Source organism: Ostrinia furnacalis, unplaced genomic scaffold, assembly GCF_004193835.3.
Source record: "Ostrinia furnacalis isolate ACB-3 unplaced genomic scaffold, ASM419383v2 OfSCF4245, whole genome shotgun sequence".
In the NCBI taxonomy this organism is placed as follows: domain Eukaryota; kingdom Metazoa; phylum Arthropoda; class Insecta; order Lepidoptera; family Crambidae; genus Ostrinia; species Ostrinia furnacalis.
In genome coordinates, this window is record NW_021134484.1 from 650292 (window position 1) to 673689 (window position 23398).

The 23398-nt window shown below is 36.1% G+C and overlaps 2 protein-coding genes across 2 annotated transcripts; both read left to right on the forward strand.

The window, feature by feature from the left end:
* The first annotated feature begins 976 nt into the window (after positions 1 to 976).
* LOC114359229 (proton-coupled folate transporter) lies at positions 977 to 10786 on the forward strand. Its single transcript, XM_028313527.1, has 7 exons — positions 977 to 1810; positions 2251 to 2410; positions 4456 to 4557; positions 5530 to 5667; positions 6942 to 7025; positions 7582 to 7738; positions 9613 to 10786. The coding sequence occupies exons 1-7, from the start codon at positions 1034 to 1036 to the stop codon at positions 9743 to 9745; spliced, it is 1551 nt and encodes a 516-aa protein (XP_028169328.1). The 5' UTR covers positions 977 to 1033; the 3' UTR covers positions 9746 to 10786.
* A 1805-nt stretch (positions 10787 to 12591) lies between these two features.
* Positions 12592 to 19394, forward strand: LOC114359224 (proton-coupled folate transporter). The gene is made up of 7 exons (XM_028313521.1): positions 12592 to 13550; positions 14007 to 14148; positions 15068 to 15169; positions 15945 to 16082; positions 16621 to 16704; positions 17729 to 17885; positions 19189 to 19394. Exons 1-7 carry the CDS (start codon positions 12759 to 12761, stop codon positions 19262 to 19264), a joined length of 1491 nt encoding a protein of 496 aa, XP_028169322.1. The 5' UTR covers positions 12592 to 12758; the 3' UTR covers positions 19265 to 19394.
* The last annotated feature ends 4004 nt before the right edge of the window (positions 19395 to 23398 follow it).

The following is a 23398-nucleotide window of genomic DNA, read 5'->3' on the forward strand; positions in this document are numbered from 1 at the left end:
AATTTGTTTTCGATTGCCTTCTTCGAAAGTATTGCATTGTGCTGTACAAAGAGTGTGTTGTTATTTAAAAAGTAAAATCGGTTTGTGTAATGGAAACAAGCTTATCAAAAATAATTTTACCATAATCAATTTGATTTTGAGATTTGGTGATTATGATGATTATGATTGAGAAATAGACATGCAATAAATAATGACACTCGTGAAATCACCTACTTATTTGTTTCATAATGTTTAAGGGGTTAATAATTTGCTAGATATGCTAAAATGATGACATCAAAATAATCTGAATAATTTCAGAATACATGCACTCATTTATTTATTATTTACTAGCTTTCCGCCCGCGGCTTCGCCCGCGTGGAATTTTGTCTGTCACAGAAAAACTTTATCGCGCGCGTCCCTGTTTCAAAAACCGGGATAAAAACTATCCTATGTTCTTTCCCGGGACTCAAACTATCTCTATGCCAAATTTCATCAAAATCGGTTGCGAGGTTTAAGCGGGAAAACGTAACAGACAGACAGACAGACAGAGTTACTTTCGCATTTATATATTACTAGCTTTCCGCCCACGGCTTCGCCCGCGTGGAATTTTGTCTGTCACAGAAAAACTTTATCGCGCGCGTCCCTGTTTCAAAAATCGGGATAAAAACTATCCTATGTTCTTTCCCGGGACTCAAACTATCTCTATGCCAAATTTCATCAAAATCGGTTGCGAGGTTTAAGCGGGAAAGCGTAACAGACAGACAGACAGACAGACAGACAGAGTTACTTTCGCATTTATAATATTAGTTGGGATTACAGTTACAGTTATTACAGTTATTATTACATTATAACATTACAGGTTACCCCAATACGATTCATATTATCTTCAACTCAGTATTGCAGAGTTATAATTATATCGAACATGTTTACTCCATACTAACAGCTGCGGTGATTATTTACGTCTATCTTTTGCTAATATTTGAATTGTTATCAAGATGTCATTACGGTATCCTCAGTTGCACAAGATCCCTCATACTCATCTTATGCATCAACAATGGTACTGGTCGAAGAAGTACCTTTGAAGCCTAAAGCCAATCCGCCAAAGAAAAAAAGTTTAAGGGAGAAAATACAACACGTCAAGGAGAATATAACTTTGGAGCCTACTCTAGCATGTTACGTCATACCAAACGTTCTTTCGAGACTGGCAACACAGAATTTGAATTTGGATAAAGCATGCCGAGTGAATATGAACTATACGGACGAGGTGTGCGACGCCCTCCTCGTCAGAAATGGAACTGAATACTTGGAGGAGGAGACATCAGTCCAAGAACTGGTAGCAGGAATGGAGAGCTGGAAGAATGTGCTTTTGACAGTGATCCCCAGTTTTCTGATACTGTTCTTGGGAGCTTGGAGTGATCGGACAGGGAAGCGAAAGATATGCATTCTGCTGCCGATTATTGGGGAGTTGCTGGTCTGTCTGAGCAATATGCTGAACGTGTATTACTTTAAAGAAGTGCCTGCTCAGGTGGCTGTGTTTTTCGAGGCGTTTTTCCCTGCTATAACTGGCGGATGGATAACGACGTATATGGGGGCCTTTAGTTACATCAGCGATGTGTCCAAAGAGGAGTCCAGGACATTCAGAGTGGGTGTAGCGAACCTGTGCCTTACTGCTGGAGGGCCCATAGGGTCCGCATTAAGTGGCATCCTGTTGAAGCACATAGGGTACTATGGAGTATTCAGTTTAAGTTCTGGGCTGTATCTGTTCAGTATCAGCTATGGTTTCATAAATATTAAGGACCCAGAGCGACCAGTGCCGGAGAAAAATGAAAAGGTAACAATTTATTTTACTTGTATATTACAAATACTTCAACGCACATAAGATAGGTGCTAACTCGTACATTATTTTTTTAATTTATAAATTCAAAAACGAATCTTCTTGATATTAGAGCGCCACTGCACACGCTAACTATTCATATCAAAATGTCATGACCTACATTAATTACCTTACCTACGTCTCTGATAAGTTAAGGTGCTATTGTCTAACATTGCAAAACAATATCAATTTGAAACATGAATGTGAAAACAATAATAGTAACGTTACAAAGTTAACACGTTTCAATACTTAAACATAAGCTGTAAAAATGAAGTAGGTACTTATGTCTGTAACATACAGCAAAATGTCTTTATTACCTCCACAAATCGTTCGAATTTTTATCGTTCATCCGTAGAATATTTACTTGTGAGCCTGACATTCATTGTACGTAATTACAGAGGGAATCCTCCGGCGTATACGGATTCCTGCAATCCTTTTTTGACGTGAAACACGTTAAGGACACTCTCCAAGTCACGTTCAAAAAGGGCCCGAATCACCGGAGAACAAAGTCCATTTTGGTGTTGGCGGCCATCGCGTTTATATATGGGCCGGCTTACGGTATGTATGGTTTATCCTGATCCTAGATGATATTAATAAGAAAGGATGTATGTTTGCTACTAAATGTTTGCGACCGTTGATCTATGTAAACAGGACGGATAAACCTAGGGATCGTAACGCAATCCTCTCGGACGGAGCTCAGGGGATTAAGTATACAATAAAATTGCTAGAAATTAAATTTAAAATTTAAGCTGCTTTTTTGTCAAATGCTCAGAAGAAGCTTCTATTATCTATGAGTAAGCTGATTACGTGATTAAGGGCTGATTTTTCAATCGTCAGATAACATTTATCTGAAGAATAAACTTGTCATTTTGACATATTTCCCATACTGAAACTGTTAAAGTGCCAAACTTAACCCATATATGCCCAGAGGCACGAAAACGACCCAATGGTACATGTTCTCTTGCGATGCCAATTACAAAAAAACTGTACGTTTGTTTTCTGTTTTAGCGCTATAAATATAATGTTGAAAGAACTTCCTAATGAAATTTAACAGTTACTAAGTTCGTACGCAGCCACTTTTTTTAGAATTTGAAATTGAATTTCACAGATTTTTTTGTTGTTGAAATTAGTGCACCCAGTCTTACAAAAATCTAAATATTCTTTTATGTTTTCTTTTTTAAACGATTATTGCGATTGAAATATTGAAATGAATATATTTCCAAGGTAAGTAACTAAGAAGTGTTATGAAAATATAAATATGTGCTTTGTTATTTTTTGCAAAAGTTGTGTTGGTCGAAAACGACCGCATGGGCATATATTGGACCAGAATGTAGATTTTCATAGTATAAAGTATTTAAAATAAAAGTCGTGTTTATTACACAATTAGTTTATAATTTCATCAAATTATAGCAAATAGTGTAAAATAATGTTATTTGGTTAATTTAGGACCTTGAATAATTACACAGTTAGTACAATTTAGGCACGAAATTCTGCAAAACACTTGTTTGTTTTTGCATAAAGCACAATTCCTACGATTCTGACTGGTGAGGATCAAATGCTCAACACCATACAGCCTTTTAGAGGTATATTAGAGGGCACTGGGCGTGTTGAAGGTCCAGGCTGAGTTCGAAGAGATCCATTTGTAAGAAGCGAATTTCTAGTAATTTACCTTCGAAACTTCAAAGTGTCTACAGATGCTCCAAGGGATCTCGCTATTATGGCAAAGTTATTGATGGGAAGGAAAAAAATTATTCTAATGTTTTTGACATGGTTGATTGATGTCACCGTCAATAACAACTCTGGAGTTTCGAAGGTCAATTGCTAGAAATTTGCGTCCAAAATATAGATATCCTTGAACTCAGCCTGGACCTTCAACATGCCCAGTGCCGTCTAATATACCACTAAGTGTAAGGCGATATGGTGCTGAGCATTTGATTGATCCTCACCGGTCAGATTCGTAGAAATTGTGCAGTATGCAAACACATAACTGTGAAGAAATGCAGCAAGTGTAGTGTAAATCTCCATGACAAATGTTTTGCGGCTTAAATTGTACTAACTGTATTATTATTCAAGCTCCTAAATAAACCAAATATGATTATTATACACTATTTGCTATATTCTGTTCAAATTTGTAAACTAATTATATAATAAATACGACTATTATTTGAAAATACTTTATACTATGAACACCTACATTCTAGTCTCATATATGCCCAGGCGGTCGTTTTCGACCGACTGAAAAAAAAATAGTTCCAAATCCTGAAATCCAAAAACTCATCTTGGTTCATGATTATGGGCCTAAATAGAGTAAATATGCCAATATACATAAAAATCTGGGACCTAAATAGTTCTGGGCATATATGGGTTAAAAGTTAACCGACGGTTGAAAAATCAGCTACAAGTTAAAAAATGAGAAATTTCATTTTACATTTTATTTCTTTGCCAAAATACTTTTACAAACATAGGCCCTATTTCTTACCTTGCAAAGTATCCACGTTTGACATGCCATTTTCCCGCATTGAGCTCCTTTTAAAAATGTCCCCGGTTTCGAATTTCTGATACGTCACTTAGTCGTCTGACAGACTATGAATTTCTCTTTACAGGTGAATTCACCTCGCGATATCTGTTCACGCGATACCGCTTCAACTGGGACGCGCTGAAATACAGTTTCTACAATACATTCTACATCTGCGTGCACTTTTTGGGTATTGTCATAATGTTTTATCAGATAAAATAACTAAATATTAGATTACACGACTTTTTCAGCTTTGGTGAGACCTCCACGGCTTTTAAAGCAAAAGAAGGAGTGCAGACTCTTTCAATTAATTCTGAGTTCGATTCCCATGGGACAGTCTTACTTGGAATTATTTAGTGGTGTAGAATTCGATTATCGACTTATATAGAGTAATAAATTACTTTTGAACTGACTATTAGGGCCCTCGCCGACGGCGATTTTTTGTAGTGAAGCTGTCGCGCATGTCGTAAACGCGCGACAGCATCGCTACTAATGCGCGTTAGTCGCATTTGCAACGCACTACATAACCGATGCCAACGCGCTACTAACGCGCTACAGCTGCGTGACTGTATCGATGCAAACGCGTGACATCGGCGAGAGAACGGAGGGAGAGTTACTGAATAGCGTTTGCATCACGACAGAAGCGCGACAGTATTGCGTTTGCATCGCGACTGAAGCGCGTTTATGTGGGTGAGTGCACATAGCTTGCGACTGTCTGTAACTGTGTAATATTGTCACCCTGTATTACTGTGTTTTTAGCAAATAAACGTTTTGAATTTGAATTTGATTGTATCGATGCGAACGCGCGAGAAAATCGCTATTGCATCGCTACAAAAAGTCGGCGTGGGCGAGGGGCCTTATGGTCCAAAACTGATTATCGAGTTGAAGTTAAAGACAGTTGACTCTGTCTTAAGTTAATGGACTGTATCTTAAAATCTTAGACCAGTGTACCTACCATGAGTTTACGTTAGGTGTGCTCGCTAGCGAGAACGTCAAAAATCTCTATGAAGATTTTGTTTCTTGAAAGTAGCCGCTAGGGGCGCTGCACAATATGTCATTCAATTAATATAATTTTTTTACGCAGTCGCTAGCGAGCACACCTAACGTAAACTCATGGTAGGCACACTGGTACTTCTGCTTAGCGTTGGACTTAATTTTTCAGGTGCGCTCATTTCAATAAGCCTATTCAGTAGGCGTCTAAAGTGGCACGATGCGACATTGGGGCTCATTTCCAACACGAGCAAGATTGTCGGAGCACTGGCCACTGGGTTCGCCAGGAATACCCTAGAAATGTATCTAGGTAAAGCGTCAATAAATAACCTACCTTCAACGATTTGAGTTAGTTTTGCGAAACTGGCTTTAAGTCCTTAAATTAGTTATCAGAAGATTAAAGCTTCAACCACACCAATGCCTGCTGATCGCCATCGCCAGCGCGATCGTAGGCCAATAGACTAAGATCTAATGAACGCCAGACCTACGTCATTTTATAAAAGCCGAAAGTTTGTCAGCGTTTGCTCCCAATATAGGATAGAATGTTGGTGAATCATGAAGTTTAGGTCATCGTGGCTTTGGCAGCTATCCTAAAAAAACTGTCTGGCAAGGAGTTGGAACCGTCAAAACGGTCTGGCTGATGAGAAAACTACTTCTAATTATTGGCCTAATATTTTATATAAAAATCAGCTTTTATGCTATAACGTAAGCCTAATTTTTACGGTGGCTTTTTCTGAATATTCAATAGACTGTAATTCTACTTACGTTATACCATAAATCTGATTTTTATGTATGCCAGACAGTTTTGAAAGTTCTAACTCCTTGCCAGACAGTTTTTTTAGGATAGTTGCCATAGATACGATGACCCAAACTTCATGATTCACCAACATTCTATCCTATATTTGGAGCATATTACGCTGACAAACTTTAAGCTTTTATAAAATGACGTACGTCTGGCGTTCACCAGCTCTTGTCTACAATGACAGGTCGCGCGACCCATGACAGTTGGCGCGATGGCGATTTGCACGCGTTGGTCTGGTTGAAGCATTTAGTAAAGCAGTCTTCTTAATGCTTCTCTTCTTCTTCTTCTTCTAACTACAAAGGAAATCAATTATTAAGCAAACAAAGTCTTTCCATTTTTTTTTTCCAAACGTGTTTAATGTTTGGCTTTCAAGTAAAAAAACAATGATATCTCTAGTATCTATATTGCGCTCAGATTAAGGATCACATACGTTGTCTCATTTTCAGATTTAGGAAAACAAAATGTCTCAATTAATGACTTGCATAATGTTATAAAATGCTATAAATGCCGACGACCTCATAAAGGTAGCAGGAAGGCGCTGCGCTGGATGCTGGTCGCCACCAACCGGCTATTGTGGAAATCATTGGGAGAGGCCTATGTTCAGCGGTCGACGTCCTATGGCTGAAATGATGATGATGATGATCAAGAAGTACCTATATTGCGGACCTATTAGTATCTATTTAGGGGCTATTTTTGACGTTCATAAGTGCCTTTGAAACGCACATTTCGCTTCAACTGATCACGTCCCGTATCAACATACTGAACCTAAATTTATCTTGCAGCGGTCGCCGTCGAGATGTTTAACGCCACATCCTTCACGGCTCTGAGATCGATCTCATCTAAATTAGTTTCGAGCGATGAGCTTGGTAAGTTATCACTTAAACTCAAACTCGTGTGAATTGCAACCTTATCACTGGGGAATATGCATGATTTTGAATTTTCTCTTCGAGAGCAGATTTTTCAATCGCCGCATAACTTTTATCTGCCGGCTATATTAATATTCGTGTTCAGAATATAATTATATTCGAATATCTATTGATTCTATTCTTTATTACTGAAAGCTGCTTGAGTGAAAATCGGAAAATTGACCCTTACGTAACATATCACCTGAAATGATTTTAGTAAAAATAAATAATATCTTTGTGTTCACTTGGTTTGCGGTTTTGAAAACAAAAACATGTAGACAAAAGTCTATAATTGTTTTTTTCTTTGCTTTTTGCACCACCTTATTTAAACCGTAACAATAATATTTTTGTAAGGACAAAAAGCACTGGTTATTGTAAGTTTTTAACGTTTGTCAAAGTTAAAGTAAGATGGTACAACCCAGCCTAAGATATACCTAATTACCTAGTATGTTAAAGTCTGTCAAACTGTAATATGAGATATTATAACAGTTTTCATTGTTACTTGTTACATTTACAGGAAAAATGACAGCAGTTTTCAACCTAATGGAAGTCCTGACATCCATGACGTTCGGTCCAATCTACTCGTGGATATACATGAAGACCCTCAAGATAGACGCGGGGATCATGTTCTACGTCAGCACAGTACTCACTGTTCCACCGATACTAATATTTTCGTAAGTATAAATAAGGTTATGTTACTTTATTTCAACAACATCAGCGGGGTTACTCCGAATAACGTTGTCCTAAGTTACGAATGTTGCTATCCCTCTCACGCAAAGCCAATTATAAGTATGAACGATGGTGACACATAGACCTGAAACTACGTAAATAGCGTTTGAGAATAGCCGCTACAGGCCTCCCCAACTAGGGTTGCCAGGTCCAAAAACACATAAGCCGGACTCGGTGCTTAATTTGGTCGGACATTTAACCCTAAAAGCCGGTTTAGTATCAAAGCTCATTCCATCTTCGAATCGGTAACCCAACACCCTGATGTTAATATTTGGCCGGACAAGTCCCTAAAAAGCCAAACATGTCCGGCTGAAGCCGGACACCTTGGCAACCTTATTTCCAACCCGTCTGGTCAGCCCATCGTGGGGGATATACCTAGGTCAAATCCTCCATTTTCCTCTCGTAAATTAAAGCAGGTCGTTCTCTTGCATTGGAGATGACCTGATGATGGTGGTAAGGGATCCGTACTCAAAAAGTGCCTCTAAGGCTCACTTGCACCATCTTACAACTAGGTATAACAAACGTCAGTAATCTGTCAAACTCCATACAAAAATACACCGATTATTGTTGTAGTTACGGTTAAAGTAAGTTAGTGGAACTCATCCATAATATGTCTGACAGCGGGCTGTATCGCATAAACCTAAATAAAAGTTTAAATCACACATTACCTCTATAGCAAAAAAAATAAAACCGACTCCAAAAAACCTACATTAAAAAGCAGAAAAATAATTACTAATAACCTACTTATTTATTAGGACGAATTAATATTTATGTAGGTATACCATGATTGATACTTCTGGAGTCGGTGCCAAGATTATGAAACATGTAAAGTTTGCCTGCACCGACTCCAAAAGTATCAATCATGGTATACCTACATAAATATTAATTCGTCCTAATAAATAAGTAGGTTATTAGTAATTATTTTTCTGCTTTTTAATGTAGGTTTTTTGGAGTCGGTTTAATTTTTTTTTATAAAATTTTACTTATTTATTGCTTTTTAGTTAACTAATTATTACCTTGATGTTACCACTGAAGGTAGGCAGTACATTGAGACCATACTCTTCATGTCTAGTGTAAAATAATATTCCCTACAAAATTCAGGTTACCATATAGGAAACCTAAAAAGACCTTAAACCGTCAGCCCACCTTAAAAACATGAAAGAATACAACTGTTGGTCTATTTGTACTTATAATATTTAAAGAATTATCCTCCAACTCCTAAGCATTAAGGAGTTTTACCTTCTATCATCAGCTCATCAATATGAGATGATGATTTCCAGGAGCAAATATATGAATGACTTAAGAAAAAGTTTGAAAAACGATATACGTGCCTATAAAATTTGAGGGTTGCTCTCGATTTCCCTAGGATCCCATCATCAGATCCTGACTTGGTGACAATGGGACCACCTCAGAAGTGTACCCTATCGAACAAAAAAAGAATTTTGAAAATCGGTTCATAATTGGCGCAGTTATCGCGTAACAAACATAGAAAAAAAAAAACATACGGGTCGAATTGAGAACCTCCTCCTTTTTTTGAAGTCGGTTGAAAATTGCAGTAAAATTATGTAAATGGCATAATTATTGCATAATAGTTTCGCTTGATGTGTTAATCTCAACCTAAAATTGAACTTGATTTTTTATCTCTGTAGTCATATTAGATAAGAAAAGAAAGGTTAGTGAAATTTATTTAAGTACGCATTTTCATACTTTAATTATGTGTTTGCTGATGGCTTTATAAGTCGCTGTCAAAAAGTAGTTAATTAATAAAATTAACTTTAATTTTTACATTACTATTATCAATAAATTAACTCAATTACAGATGGTTCTATCTCCAAAGAAAGAAAAGACCCAAAGAAGATGCTGAAAACCCAGCCAGCGACAAAGAAGCGCACTGCAGGAAGAATTCTTTGCTTAGCAGCATTGAATGTGCTGAAGAAAAACTACCTGTGTGATACTATAATAGTTGTCGTTTCAGCCGAATGACGTTCACTGCTGGACAAAGACCTCCCCCAAGGATTTCCACAAAGACCGGTCCTGCACCGCTCCCATCCAGGCAACTCCACGACCTTCACCAGATCGTCGGCCCACCTAGTGGGAGGCCTGCCCAGCCCGTGGTCGCCACTCGAGAACTTTTCTGCCCCAGCGGCCATCAGCTCTACTAGCTATGTACCCCGCCCACTGCCACTTGATTTTAGCGATTCTGCGGGCTACGTCGGGATGTTAGCTATTAGAATCTGATTTGTATTAATATAAATATAAACTAAAAGGTGACTGACTGACTGGCTGACATAGTGATCTATCAACGCACAGCCCAAACCACTTTACCAAACCACTTTACGGATCGGGGTGAAAGGCATGCAGGTAGATGTTATGAAGTAGGCATCCGATAAGAAAGGATTTTATGAAACTCCACCCCTAAGGGGTAAAACGGGATCCACGCGTATGAAGTCGCGGGCGGCCACTAGTATTTAGATAAGTTTCTAAAGGTCTCATTCATTTGTATTTTAATTTATAATGTTAGTTGCTATAGGTAATAAGTATAGTGCATAATTGAGACAGTATAATGTATGGGAGGGGTGACATTGTCATTTATGACGTGACAGTGCTTACAAATCTGAAGGAAATCTGAAGTCTTACTTACTAAAAAAACCCTCCCGTGCCGCTCCCATGCTCAGTAGGCTGATTTACACCTATTTCAAGTATTTAAGTAGATAACTAAATTTAACTTAATTTTAAGTGATTGAAAGTTAATTTCTAAGGTCTTTAAGTTTGTTATTATGTTTAAGGTTATCCTAATCATTTAGTGATGTTCAATAAATTTACAATGAAGTTTGTGTTAAATACTATATTTAACCCTGAATAACCTTAGCTTAAGCCATTGAACTTGAACTGTCGTTTCTACGGATTCGGATCGTATGTAGTGCGCCAGCTCTGTTTCCTGAATACATTTCAGCTGGATCCAATGTTCCAAGTTCGAATTTTCAAATATTGAAAAAAACTTTTAAAACCATCCATCTGCTCGTTTGCCTCCTGCCTGTCCCATAAAAAAACCAAACCTGTAAAACGCGGAAAAAAAACATTTTGATCCGATGGCTTAGTAATAAAATTATATGAAAGGTTGCAAACCTTTCATATAATTTTGGTCAATATCATATCTCGAACTCTGTTTTAATAGACAACTAGGCCCGGTTTTTAACCATTAGTTAACATTTTGTTAATATTTAACCATTAGTAGCAAAATTTAACAATTTGTTATTTTAACTTTGAATAAAAAAACTGGGCCTTAGGTATAAAGAACATATTTGTATAGTTTAATATTCTAAACTTCTTTCTTTCCATTCGAAACTCTTTAATTAATTTATGTTACAATTTTTGCTACACAAGAATATGTAGCTAATAAGAACAAACAGATTTTATAAAGTTAAAAAAACTATGTTGCCATTCTCTACATTCCAGGCTCGTGTATGCTTTCACATAGAAATAATGAATTTGAACTCTCAACTTTTTGCGTCGAATATTTCAGATTGTGCCTCTAGCACTGGCCGGCGTAAATACCAAGAACAAATAACAAGCGGAGGAAATTTTGAAGTAGCTCTCAAAAATTCCTTACTCTCCCTTCGAGCATTGGGAGCTTTTATAGAAGAGGGCTTTCTACAAGTTCGACTACCTAGTACCGCTTCCGACTTCTGAATCTGAAAGTTTCTGATCGATTGGAGAGGATTTGAATGTCGATTTTGTTAAGGCCGGGTAACAGAGAAAATGGCGAAAATGAGGTTTTCATTTTTCATTTTTGAGGTACTAAACAGTAAAATAAAAGGCTAAGATTTTTTTTGGGCATAGTTGAGGATATTTTCTAGGGCTATTAACGGATGGAAACACGATTTGATGAAGTTGANGAAGAAATACCAAGCCTTAACTAATGTTATGGATTATTGAAAAACAATAGTCTGGTTTGGAATATTAGGTCACCTATTTTTAGAACAGCTTAAAGTAAGTTATAGGAAATTCAGTACCTATGGCTATGCTAAGAAGGTTTAGAATTTATTAGAATAAAATTTTCAATAAAATATTTATATTAGAGGCCTCTTGGTTACAGTGAACAAAAAGTGAAAACTCCCATTACACTGCCTTTTTCGCTGTCTTCAATACTTAATAACCTAACAGTTAAAATAATTTCAACCTATTTAGTTACATTGACCTATAAGTAAACAAACATTTTCAAATACGTACTATTTGATATCAGAATGCAAATAAAAGAATTGATTGTGCTGTGTGTGTGTCTTATCGCGTCAAAGTCGATGCAGGAGCTCGACATACATCTTGTGACAATATAAATACTCATTACCACGATTAAACATTGATAACGTTATTAAATTAACTATACAGGCTGTTGCAATTTTAAAGTAGCTTTTGTCATTTTTCGAGATGATGAGATAACAATTTTCAAGTATTCAATTTTACATGCAGTAAAATAATTACGTGCAAAAAAATTTTGAACGAAACGATTTTCGAACTAAAACTGTTTGTACCAAATGCAAATTTGTCTAGCTCCTTTGAATAATATTCAGTCTCCAAAAATCATAAACAAATTAGTACAACTGACAGCACATCACAATATTATTGTACTAAAGGAACACATCTTAGCTCAAAGTTTCAATCTCAAATAATATTTTCGATTAATCGATTAATAAATCGTTTATACAACAGCCTTTACGTACTTCACAGCTGTAAACAAAGACTTCCAACAATATTCCATTGAATTAGGTTATCATTTACATTAAAAGAACTTCTAGAATAGCGTTTCAGACTTAATAGGTGATACAGCATATTTACAAATAAATAAAACAATATTTTATGTGAACAAGCTGTATAAAAATAAAAATGATTGATCATTCTAGAGATGAATTATAAGACTACGCACAATTTAGTCCTTCATTAGTTTTCTAAGAGACAGCAGCTTTTGAAATGTCTGCTCAGGAAAAACAACCAGAGGAACAGCCGCTTAGTGCTAAAGAAGTAAAAGAGGATTTTGAGAAGAAGACCTTCTTTGAAAAACTATGGAAACTCAAATCGAGTATAACAGTGGAGCCTATACTAGCTGGGATAGTCATCCCCTCAATGCTCTCAAAATTGGCAGTACAAAATTTGAATCTGGATAAAGCGTGTCGTGTAAAACAAATGTATGGTGACTTGATATGCGATGCCCTAATAGATAAAACCGGGAACTACTCATATGAAGAAAGAGAGATCCAAAAAGTGATTTCTGGCATCGAAGCGTGGAAAAGTGTAATTCAGACAGCAATACCGACTATTTTAGTAATTTTTATGGGAGCATGGAGTGACAGGACTGGGAATCGGAAAGTTTGTATTCTTCTGCCTTTGTTCGGAGAGTTGTTAGTCAGTATAAGCAACATGGTGAGCGTCTACTTCTTTTACGAAATTTCTGTTGAAGTGACTATGTTCTTTGAAGGGTTCTTCCAAGCCATCACTGGAGGAAGTGTCATGATATATTTGGGAGTTTTCAGCTACATCAGTGATATTACCACAGAGGAGACCAGAACTTTTAGAGTGGGTCTGGTAAATTTGTGTATGACTGCAGGAGTTCCTATAGGAACGGCTTTGAGTGGGGTGCTTCTAAAATGGTGGGGGTATTATGGGATTTTTACAGCAACTGGATCTATTCTCCTGCTCATCATTGTATATGCCATTTGTTGTTTGGACAGTAACACTAAGCCCAAAGTGGACAATGATGAAAAGGTAATTATTTGTACTTAATATATTTCATAATGTTATCTCAAGCCACATGATTGTTACCAATATTAAATTGATGAAACCATAAAAGTGCATGTTGGCTTGTTTCAAAGTGAAAGCGTTCATGACGTAGACATCTATTTCACAATAATTTGTAATATGACGAACAAAGTATTAGGCCCAGTTTTTTGATTCGTAGTTATAATAACTAATTGTCTTTGCTACTAATAGTTAAATAATAACAAAATGTAAACTAATAGTTAAAAAAATTACTTTTATACTTGACTCTTAAGTCAAGATAATTATTGTACGAAAAACATTTTTTTCTATTAATTAACCACTTGTCATTTGGCATCTGTCAAATTTGACTAATTGGTTTAACTACGAATCAAAATCTTGGCCCTAGGTAAACAGATACATGGATAGCCTAAGCTGACTGTATGATTATACTTGCAATTTCAGGTAAAGCCTGCCTCGATCTCAAATGTAGCATCAATGGTCAAGGAAACAGTATTAATGGCGTTTAAAAAACGAGAAGGAAACTTTAGGGCCAAGATTATACTCACTTTGACAGTAGTAATGATCATTTATGGACCAAACCACGGTATGTGTTTTTTATTAAATAATCCTTTTGTTCGGTGAAAATGTTATATGCCATTATTATTACTAGCGGCTGCTCGCGACATCGTACGCGTGGATCCCATATTATCACCTTAGGGGTTGAATTTTGCAAAATCCCGTTTGAGTGAGCACCTACGTTCTAACAGGAATCCCCATGCAAAATTTGAGACTCCTTGCACTTGTAGTTTTTGAGATTTCGTGATGATTCAGTGAGTCAGTCAGTCAGTGACCTTTTACTTTTATGTGTGGAAACTTATCCTCATTATTTTTTTATTATATTTATTTATTTAATTTAATAATCATACAACTAGCATTACAGGTTTTTCCAATGCGATAGTGTAAACTAAGACTGCTAAGACTAAGGCCCGATTCGACCAAACTTTTATCCGCGAATAACTCGTGGTATAGCTGGCACATTGACAGTTTCAGTATCTATGGGAAATATGTCAAAACTGACGATTTATTCCGAGATTTAGAGTAAGCGCACACCGTTGATTTTTCATCGGCCGATAGTTTAGTCGGGCAGTATGGGAGTGCGCACACTACGCCGATTCGATTTGGCCGATTCTTCATACAATTTAAAATCGGGCACAACTATCGGCCAACTAAAAATCAACGGTGCGCCTACTCTATTATTTACTCTTGTTTGGTCGAATCAACCCTAGGTGGATGTGTAAATTAGCGTTATCACTAAAATAGCATAGAACCTCCTAAGCACTCAGAACTTGTAAATAAAAGCCTGGGCAGCAAATACGTATAAAATAATAATAATAATATACAAAACATAGTTCATACATAGTTTAGCTTGTCCAAACTTAAAAGTAAAGGCCATTAAGGATAGGTATACAGTTTTGCCTTAAAAAGTTTTACATAAATAAACAAACTTGAATTATATTTTTCAGGTGAAAGACTTATAGTTTACATGTTCGTGAGGTACCGCTTACAATGGGATGCAATCAAATACAGCATGTACTCTACTTTCAATCTTATCACACATTCTATAGGTAATTTTGTCGATGTATAAAGCAATTGCTAATTTCATAAAGATAATTTCATTGGCATTTTACACAAAAAACATTTATGCAATGTTTGTGATAGTTATACAGGGTGGAATTTTGTAATGGTCTATTTCTTTTCAAAAATAAAGGAGTGTTTTCCAAAGAAAGAATTTTTACTCAAAAGTAAAAATTTCTATCTACAGTATTAATAGTACTTTCCCGCCAGATGGCATTACAAAATTCCACCCTGTATAGTGTATAGTAGTACTACAAAGATAGTAAGTATACATATAATATTGTGCACAAATGTTCCTAAATTCATACAACTCCAACATTTTAAAATAGCATTGGTACCAATGTTGGGACAAGCTATTTTCTAGATCCACACGTTGGACGAGTGGTGTTAGAGCCAACGTGTGGAGACGGCATAAAGGTTGCATACTGCTAAACTCCTTGACCGCGCTACTGGCCGGCAAAAACTTATTTTTAATTTAATGTGTTCTTTTCGACTGTCATTTGTTTTTTCTCTCAACATTATTTTTTTAAACTACGCGCGGACTGACTATTTTAATGTGAATTAACACTTAAAGGTAACTATTATAAAATTTTTACACAAATTAACTGAAAAATATCTTTCGTAGAGTCAGGGACGCATTTCTCACAGCCGATCATTGAACATTTTCATTAAATAGTTACAGCCTATTTTCAGCAGTGGACGTCCTGTGGCTGAATGATGATGATGATTGCAGCCTTTCTAGACCATCAATATCAATATTTTCAGGGGCCCTATTCTCAATCAGCGTGTTCAGCAAGAAGCTTGGCTACCACGACTCAGTGCTGTGCCTGATCTCCATTATCAGCAAACTTATCGGCTCCGTCTACATTGCGTTCGTTCGAACTGATTTACAAATGTTCTTGGGTATGTATATTTGTTTGTTTGTGTATTTGATTTATTGAACGTTAAAGAGATATCTTAAAGATATAAACAGGTATTTTATCAACAGCGCAGGACCGATCGTTATGGAAATCCTTGGGGAAGGCCTTTGTCCAGCAGTGGACGTTAACTGGCTGAAACGAACAAACGAACGAAAAATTAAATAAAAAGGTTCTCAAAAAGCTCTCTTACTGAGCGCGTGAGCATGTTTTCAGAAGGTAGCCTTTAAGTCTTTTTTTTTTTTTTTTGTTAGTGAGTGTTATTGAGATACACATGCAATGGTAGCTAGTGGAGTACTCCAATTGCAGTGCAGTGATTGCTGGAAAATAAAATTTCGTTGATATTCTTCGATTAGCAAACAATAACTAAAATATTTCCATTCCTTCTTCTAGACTTAGTAAGAAATATTTTAAAACCTTTTACATAGATAAGCTTTTATTCATGCGTTCGAGAAGTTTTCAAAATAAATCCAGTTTTTTTTAATGTGTAGTTTGAAAATTAATTTTGGATTTTCTTATTTCAGTGCCGATAATTGAGATTCTGAATGCAACGACGTTCACATCTCTTAGGTCGATGGCTTCTAAGCTGGTTCCAAGTCATGAGATGGGTAAGACTTCAAAAAACACGATTCAAAAACCTTAAGTCATGGTATTTTCGTCCATAATACGAGTACATAAAGTTTTCAGTTACACTTCCGTTCAGCACTATAGAATAGATACAGCAGCGCTTAGTATTTTGACTGTACTCGTAACTCTTGTGTTTACAGAACGGACTTAATCGAACTAATACCTAATTGACCTTAGGCCGATTTACACCACCTAACTTTAACCGTGACTATAATGATAACCCGTACTTTTTGTATGTTTGACAGATTTTTGACGTTTGCTAAAGTAAAATTAAAATAGTGTAATCCAGCCTTACGCCCGCATTCACAAACATTGCTATGGGGTCTCACAGTGCGCGTGGACACCACGAACTAATCAGATAGCTCTATTCAACGCTGTGCGTTCGATTTGCTGCTTCACTTAAGCAAGCATCGTTTGTGAATACGGGCGTTAGTCTTCGCAGACTGGACACTTTTTATCGAATCAAAAAGAATCGGCCGATACGACATCAGTATAACGAAATTTAGTAGAAAGTTATCCAGATTATGAAAGTACATACATTATCAGTAATTATTAATCTGATTACTATCGGCTGACAAAAAGTCTGCAGTCTACGTGAGGTGATTAACCGAATTGCAATATCAGTCATCTTTATACCCGATAGTATACTGTAGTATTATATGTATACCTACTATACAAGGTCGCCCAGGTGACAAGGACCAGGAAGACCTGTAGGCCTAAGATGCGCGCCGTGATAACTTTTATCGTATCGTCAAAATGTAGAGCAAAATCGATAAAATAGCGTGATAACCGCTTATCGCGGCGCGCATCTTAGGCCTACAGGTGTGAAAAAAAAGGATTTAGAAAATTGTTTATAAAAAGTGTTTTTTATAAAAGCTCTCGAGGTCATTGTAAGAAATAAGAAAAAAAAACACTGTTTTCTTGGAAAAAAATGTCTAAAAGGTACTTGCGCCTAGGCGACATTGTATGATCACTAATATTAACGACAATAATCTCTATCCACAGGCAAAATGAACTCTCTATTTAGTTTGGTAGAGACGCTAGGAGCGCTGATGTTCGACCCTACATACACCACACTCTACTCCAAAACCTTAGAAACCTTCAGTGGGGCTGTGTTCATATACAGCGCCTTCATGACGTTGCCGCCTATATGTATATTAGTGTAAGGAATATCATTACTTTTTATTTTAACCTCTGTCGTAAAACCTCCTGCTTCAGATCCAGAGGTCCCAGTTCAATTCCCAGTGGAGCTAAATTTTCTACTCGATTTGGTTGGTAGTAGGGCTTGTTCTAACGCCCGTATTCACAAACATTACTATGAGGTCTCACAGTGCGCGTGGACGCACAGAGTCACACACGAACCAATCACAGAGCTCTATTCAACGCTGTGCGTTCGATTTTCTGCTTCACTTAAGCAAGCATCGTTTGTGAATGCGGGTGTAAGTCTGCCTGGCTAGCTACCACCAACTTATCAAGTCTATCGCCATAACAACAATGTTAACAGCATTGTTGTGTTCTGGAAGTTAGAGCTAAGACAGGCAGTTGAGGATTCTAGATGAAATTCACTTCCACCTTCAGCTTGATCATCACTTTTTATCAGAGACGCAGGCCAAGAGCTGTCTCGTTAAAAGACACACAAAAATAAAACCACCTTTCAAATTGTGGATGGATGACCACTTTAGCTAATGGATTCGTGGTCGTTAATTTTCATAATCATAAATATTCATAGTTTACCCAGAGAAATATTTGCGATGGCGGTTGATACCTTTATCTAACTATAATTTAGAGATATTATAGTACAAACAAACGATATTGCCATTTAAACATGAATCTCAGCTAGTTTTAGAAATATTTACACAATTTTCATTTAAAAAGTAATATGATATTGTAAACAATAATATAGTCCAACAATGTTAGAAAACATTTTTGTTTGTAGTTGTATCAAAGTAAAATAATGAATAAAAGTATTCTTTGAAGATACGACCAAAAAAATACATTCGCGTAATGTATTTGACGGATTATGAAAACTCGCTTAGATAAAAAAGTATTTTTAAATGTTTTATAAAATAAAGTCTCTTCTTTATACTTAAAAAAATGTATTATCTATATTCATACAGCCGAGGTTTTCATGTAAATAAAATGTTTAAAAATTTCGATCAACGCAATTTACAACGGTCCAACAGTGCGCGTGGACCACAGGGTGACATACGAACCAATCACAGAGCTCTATTCAACGCTGTGCATTCGATTTGCTGCTTCACTTAAGCAAGCATCTTTTGTGAATAAGGAAATACGGGTACTGTCTATTTCGTATAGTACTAAGCTTGTGAAGTTGTGAGTGATTCACAAACGAAGAATTATGTCGGAAACAGAGTATTTAGTCTGTCTGCAGAAACAAAATATTATGACTAGTTTTACTTCCCACGCTAGATAGCAGCCGTTTTAAAAACAATTTCTTATTTCAGATGGATTTTTATTCAACACAGACGGGATTCCAGGCAAAAGCGGCTTGAAGACATTGTTGAAGTTGGAAAGGAATAAAAAATAAGGACTGTTTTGTTTTTTACTTGGTATTTTAATATCATTTAGTACCAGCAAACTAGAAGAACCTTCATTTTTGTTTGCCTTAGAAAGAATCTTTAATAAGGCTGAGTTGCACCACCTAACTTTAACCGAAACTATAACGATAAGAGGTGTTTTTTGTATGGCATTTGACAGACTTTTGACATTTGCCAAAGTTAAAGTAAGATGGTGCAACCCAGCCTTAGCGTTGTAGCCTAAATAAGTACTGATACCTAACCATACTAATTAGTGTAGGTATTTAGTCCAGTCATTACGTACATTCAAAAAAGAAAATGAATTTGCGCTTCTAATTTTTTAATATGTTGTAGGGGATACCTAGAAAAGCTTAACTTGAGATTGTCGACCAAGCTTTCCTAGGAGCTTTCGCCGCCATGTTGAAAAAAGGGGTAAAATTTGTTTTTCGGCAATAACTCGGCTATCCGATGAGACTCGAAAATTTTTGTAGGACACTTTTTGTAGCTTTCTTTGTGCTCTACAATAACGCCCGAACCATTTTTAGCGTATCATGCATCGTTATCGAGATATCGATCGATAAAGTCAAAAATTTTGGACACAAATTATTTCGGAATAATTAAATAATTAACGTCAGATACGTACAACATAACTTCGAAGGAAAGGTTGCAATCATATTCGACGGTTATCCGACTGATATGACACTCGCTGGAACGAAAACTTCGGAAAGAGTACGACGTTCGAGAAAAAACCAATCGCCGGAGTTCACATTCGATGAGACAACTACTCCAAAAGTTAGCCAGGAGAAGTTTCTCACAAGGGATCAAAACAAGAACCAACTAACACAAATGCTTTGCCGTTACTTAAAAAAAAAGTAATTAAAAGTAATTAAATTTTACTTTTTACTTTTTAATTAATTATTTAATTATTTCGGAATTTTTCATATTTATTAAGACCCAAAGAAAAAAAAAGAAAAAACCAAAAATTTGTGTCTAAAATTTTTGACTTTATCGATCGATATCTCGATAACGATGCATGATACGCTAAAAATGGTTCGGGCGTTATTGTAGAGCACAAAGAAAGCTACAAAAAGTGTGCTACAAAAATTTTCGAATCTCATCGGATAGCCGAGTTATTGCCGAAAAACAAATTTTAAGCGTTTTCCAAGATGGCGGCGAAAGCTCCTAGGAAAGCTTGGTCGACAATCTCAAGTTAAGCTTTTCTAGGTATCCCCTACAACATATTAAAAAATTAGAAGCGCAAATTCATTTTCTTTTATTTGCCTTTTTTTCGGACGAAATGACTGGACTAATTAAGTGCTTTTTTATATCAACATCATCAGGGTTATTTCGTATCTACTGCAGGCGCACTGATATTCGCATAATTATTATCTATCTTATACTATAATATTATAAATGCGAAAATAACTCTGTCTGTCTGTCTGTCTTGCTTTCACGCCTAAACCACTGAACCGATTTTTATGAAATTTGGCATAGAGATAGTTTAAGTCCCGGGAAAGGACATAGAATAGTTTTTATCCCAGTTTTTGAAACAGACAAAGTTCAACGCGGGCGAAGCCGCGGGCGGAAAGCTAGTTTGTCCATATGTCGCCTTTTACAACATCCACGAAAGGAATGAATCCACGACAAATTAAGTCTTATTTTTTTGAAACAACGTATAATCCATATTAATTACCCATGTGACATGCAATAAATAATTTGAATTTGAAAAATCCTACTGTAAGTCTTTATGTGCCCTCTTTTGTTTGAAATATAGAACGTAGGTATTTATTTACTCAAAGTCACATGCACATAGATAGAAACAAAGGAGTTTAAATGATAAAATATTACGATTTAATTGTCAATAAACAGTGGTACGATGTCGAGTTCTTATCAACGTACAAACATTATCTGCGTTCAATTTAATAGATAGATACACTTTATTATTTAGCACGCAAAGTAAATGAGGTACCATTAACATAACAATGGTGGTATTAAACAATATTAATCAATATTATTTTACTACGTTAACTCTGTGATATTGTCATAAAATGATCTAGATAGAACATTGACGAATGACATTGCATTTTAACAAACTTAAAATAACTAGTAAAGTGATGAGCATAATAAGACTTTGATTTTAACCAAAGTAAAAAATCTGTCAAACTCCATATAAAAAACACCGGCTATCGCTATAGTTACGGTTAGCCTAAATGTGAGTTGCACCATCCTACTTTCACTTTGACAAACGTCAAAAATGTGTCAAACACTATACAAAAAACACCGGCTATCCCTATAGTTACGGTCAAAGTTAGGTGGTGCAACTCAGCCTAAGACTACTATTAGTTGCTGACTTGATTCAGTTGCATTGATGCCACAGTTTTTTATTTACTTTGACGTCCCTCAATGGCGATTAGTAGCTAACATATAAACATGTAAGGAAATATAATGTCTTCAAGTACAAGTATAGAATATGCTCTTGGTCATCACAAACATATTTTCCGCTGTTGAGATTCGAACCCCACGCCTTTAGCTGCACACTATGTATTTCTGAAACGTATTTTATTCATCTAGTTAATAGGTATAAACACAAACAAACCCAGACAGGTTACGCATTGTCTAAAACAATAATGAATGTCAACATCATTTCTTTAGCCAAACAATAGAATGTTAAACAAACTACCACTTAATTTATTACATGTAGTCAAGGGCAAGGAAAAGGAAAAAGTCGCAAATTGAGAGTTTTGGAAATCTTCTTTGTTTGATAAAATCATTGTTAAAGTTTGTTCCAATCTGGTCCTTGGACCGTAGATCACACCTACACTATTTTTCTGCCATCATTAGGTCATTAAAATTTAGTCTGCACCTCAGGAACTCTACCCAAAACCAGAGGCAATTGGAGAATTTGGCATAGTACACTCCCCACGCTCCTGGTCAGACTGAGATTACCTTTAGACCATTTCGTAGCCAGCTACGAAAGGCTACGAATTTACGAAATGGTTCAAAGGGAATAGTTTTCAATACTAAGGGTTCTTTCAACTTTCAAATTAGACGTTATGAAGAGGATGTCAGACAGTCGTCCGTTTGCAAAACCGCCCATTCTGTTGCTAGATGACAAAATCTCAATTATTTGTCCGTCAGACAGATAATTAGAAAATATTAGACTCGTGTTTTTTATTTTCTTTCTTAATTAACTAATAACAGTGCTACATCGACTTGGAATAGAATTTCGGTTTCATTTACCAGTCATCATCCCAATTGACTGTCATTTTTATTCCAACGCAGTTGTCAAACAATTTTCAGTGTGCGGTCCTACAAACGGGCGATAAACGTCCGTCTCAAAACGTCTAATTTGAAAGAGCTCTAAGATTGAACCAGATCAAAATTGAGAAACTGTTTCATCACAGTCCACGATCCGAGTCTGACTATAGTCCTTATTTAACCTTTAACTGGTGACAAGCGGTCTCACAGGCCGGGCGGCGTCAGTGAAACATCGTTTCACCCCCTTCCCCGTTCTTCCTATGTTTCACCGCTTCAGTAGCTTCGATTTTAGTTGCATCTACGCCGTAGAGAAGAATATTTGCATCATTCAGCTCCAAATCGGCAAGTTACAACGATGTAAAGTTCAGCAGCGGTCTCTCAGACCGCATGTCACCAGTTATGTAACATTTTTTCCATACAGTTTTTTCGTATTTTTACAGTTTTTAGTTGTAATTGATATTTAGGTATATACCTCCAAAAAGAGGCGTAGGGTCATTAGTTGGGAATATAGTGCCATACTTTATGAAACGACTTGAAAATTCTGAAGTTGAAAAATATCTGGAACAGGAAGACTCAAGTGAGTCGGAAGCCGAATATATTCCTGAAAACATCGTCCTGGAGCATAAAATGATAGGTTACCTACATGTGATTAGGTTTTTTAAATTGATTAATATTTGAACTATAATAAAAAATACTACTTTTGTTATAATTTGTTGTTTTAAATTTATTTGTTTGTGATTATCGATCTCATCTCTAGTTTTTTGATTTTTGATACTACATATTATTTAACAGCAAGTTCTGCATTAAAAATTATATTTAAAGTTTATTATTTTAGTTTCATTTTATTCTTCTATATGCTAAAAAACTGTTTTTAAAAATT

Excerpts from the sequence above, each read along its gene's own strand:
- LOC114359229 (XM_028313527.1), top strand. The coding sequence starts at position 1,034 with ATGGTACTGGTCGAAGAAGTACCTTTGAAGCCTAAAGCCAATCCGCCA. Across the intron at positions 5,668-6,941 it reads TACCCTAGAAATGTATCTAG|CGGTCGCCGTCGAGATGTTT; the intron begins GTAAAGCGTCAA and ends TTTATCTTGCAG. Across the intron at positions 7,739-9,612 it reads CCACCGATACTAATATTTTC|ATGGTTCTATCTCCAAAGAA; the intron begins GTAAGTATAAAT and ends ACTCAATTACAG.
- LOC114359224 (XM_028313521.1), top strand. The coding sequence starts at position 12,759 with ATGTCTGCTCAGGAAAAACAACCAGAGGAACAGCCGCTTAGTGCTAAA. Across the intron at positions 13,551-14,006 it reads AAGTGGACAATGATGAAAAG|GTAAAGCCTGCCTCGATCTC; the intron begins GTAATTATTTGT and ends TTGCAATTTCAG. Across the intron at positions 14,149-15,067 it reads CATTTATGGACCAAACCACG|GTGAAAGACTTATAGTTTAC; the intron begins GTATGTGTTTTT and ends TATATTTTTCAG.